The sequence below is a fragment of the Suricata suricatta genome, chromosome 4, assembly GCF_006229205.1.
Source record: "Suricata suricatta isolate VVHF042 chromosome 4, meerkat_22Aug2017_6uvM2_HiC, whole genome shotgun sequence".
Classification (NCBI taxonomy): Eukaryota; Metazoa; Chordata; class Mammalia; order Carnivora; family Herpestidae; genus Suricata; species Suricata suricatta.
In genome coordinates this window covers 14086946-14089362 of record NC_043703.1, presented here as the reverse complement: position 1 = coordinate 14089362, position 2417 = coordinate 14086946, and the positions used below count along the sequence as shown (strand labels likewise).

Genomic DNA, 2417 nt, shown 5'->3' with positions numbered 1-2417 from the left:
ATTACATGGCAATGAGAAAGAATGAAATATGGCCATTTGTAGGAAAGTGGATGGACCTTGAGGGTGTCATGCTAAGTGAAATAAGTCAGGCAGAGAAGGACAGATACCATATGTTTGCACTCATAGGTTTAACAAGAAAACAGGAGAAACCTAATGGAGGACCAAGGGGGAGGGGAAGAGGGAAAGAGAGTTGGGGAGAGAGAGGGATGCAAAACCTGAGAGACTACTGAATGCTGAAAATGAACTGAGGGTTGAAGGGGAAGGGGGAGGGGGGAAAAGAGGTGGTGGTGATGGAGGAGGGCACTTGTGGGGAAGAGCACTGGGTGTTGTATGGAAACCAATTTGACAAACTATTTAAAAAAAAAAGAAATTGTCTTCTAGGTTGAATGAAAAAAAATGATTAGATAATATCAAATAACTATGCTTCATATAATTTTAACTCTAATAAACATAAATATATGATCTGCTTGATAGTCTTTTAATTAAATATCAAGTTAAACAAAAATTCATGTCAATAAGTATTACTATCTATGAAACAATTTATATCATATTACATAAAGCTTATTGAACAAAACAGAGATCAGCTACCGAAACACTGTGTTAACAAAGCACTGTACCTTGCAGCTCCCAGACTTTCAAAGGCATCATCTCTTTGCTGCTCTCAATCAGGTAGTTTTGGAATGCTGTCAGATTATCTCTAAGATCTGAGTATCTTTCTCTGCATTAGAATATTAAGTCACATTAATTATCATCATCTACTATAAATTATACATGTAGTATATTTTTGAAATTAACTTTATCAAACAACTCGACACAAAAAAACTTGTTCCATCCAGATGAGAAACTGTGATACAGCTATATCCACAGAACTTAAAAACAATGAATGTTAAAAACAGTGAATGTATGTCTACTTTTTTAAATATAGAAAACAAAACAAAATCTGGAGGCATGGACTCTCAATTGTTACCATATTAACATTATATAGAAGGGATCCAAGAATGAGGGCAGAAGCATTAACTTTTACAGTCTATACTTTTTAACATTTTATAAATCACAAGTATTGCCCCCGGAGGAGCCAAGATGGCGGAGAGGAAGGGAGCTCTGTAAACTTCGTCTGTCCCATCGATCGAACTGAGAAGGACATTGCTCTCATCTGCAAGAGCGGAAGGAGAAAATATGGACTCCAGAAGGAAGAGAACCTGAAGGATACTGGAGTGAGTGAGTGCGAACTGGGGAGATTGGAAAATGGGCCAGCCCGAGACGGGCAGGGGAGGTGGCAGCCCCAGCCCAACGCAGGGCAAGCGCACGGAGCCCGAGAGACAAAGGGAAGAGACAGAGAGACTGAACACGCTCATAGTACTGTCTCTGGGGAAGAGGTAAAGAACGCTTAACTGCGCTTGGAGAGAGAAGCTCACTCCATAGATAACTGCTGGGTAGCCTAAATCCCGAACCCAGGTGGCGCGCAAGGGAAGGAACAGCTTCCAGCCCGGCGCCATCTTGGCGAGGAGTCAGCGACTGCTGCCACGGTGGTGATAGGGGTGCTCACTTCGACCTCGGTTTTGGGAGTGGGAGCACGCACCTCATTTCCACGGTGCAACGGTGCATCTTGCCCTCAGCACTGGCCCCATGAAACCTGAATCCCGGGTGCCAAAAGGGAAAAAATAGCCCCCACCTCTGCGTGATCCTGGCAGGGAATTGGCGGTGGTGGAGACCTGGGTGTGTGCGCACAGGCTACAGGAGCTCCCAGCTCATTTCCAGCAGCACCCGGCGCCGCCTCAGGCAACAGCTGCGCACTCATTCCCCCCCCAACGCTAACACGATCCCCGCTGGGGGTTGGGTCTGAGACGGGTGCGCACTTCACCTCCTGCTGCGCATCTCGCCTCAGGCAGGGTCAGCCGAAATCCCAGCCTGAGCCAAGACAAACCGATTACTCCCTCTAAGGAGCCAGCAACCAAAATAAAAACACCATCTGTGGTAGCATAAAGAGTGCATGGACTGGAACTTTGAACCGAGGCAGGCCTGGAAAATACAACTCTGCTCAACCGCGGCAAAAGGAGATCGGACTCATTAGAGTGGCCTACAGTTCTTGTTCAGCAGAACTTGGTGTGCCGCCTGCCTATCTAATCTCCGCAAACACCAAGGCGGAGCCTCTGAGAGCAGCCTCCAAGACCTACCACACCAAACCACGCCTATCCACTAGAGGGAGCTGCTATTTTTTTAGGTGTTTTTTTTTTTTTTTGCTTTTTTTATAAGTTTTTTCTTTTTTTTTCTATTCGCCTTTTTCTGTACGTATTTTTTATTATTATTACTTTTTTTAACTTAAATTTTTAAAAATTTTTACTCCTTATTTTCCTTTCTCCTTTCTCCCTTTTATTTTTTCTTTTTCTTCTTACCTTCTTACAATACAGATATATTCT

At 44.0% G+C, this 2417-nt stretch overlaps 1 protein-coding gene across 1 annotated transcript in view; it reads right to left on the bottom strand.

The window, feature by feature from the left end:
- UGGT2 (UDP-glucose glycoprotein glucosyltransferase 2) overlaps window positions 1–2417 on the bottom strand; it is a 187893-nt gene that overhangs the window by 133107 nt on the left and 52369 nt on the right. The window contains exon 8 of the mRNA XM_029936528.1: window positions 618–718. Within this exon, the coding sequence (XP_029792388.1) occupies window positions 618–718 (101 nt within the window). The remainder of the gene's footprint in view (window positions 1–617; window positions 719–2417) is intronic.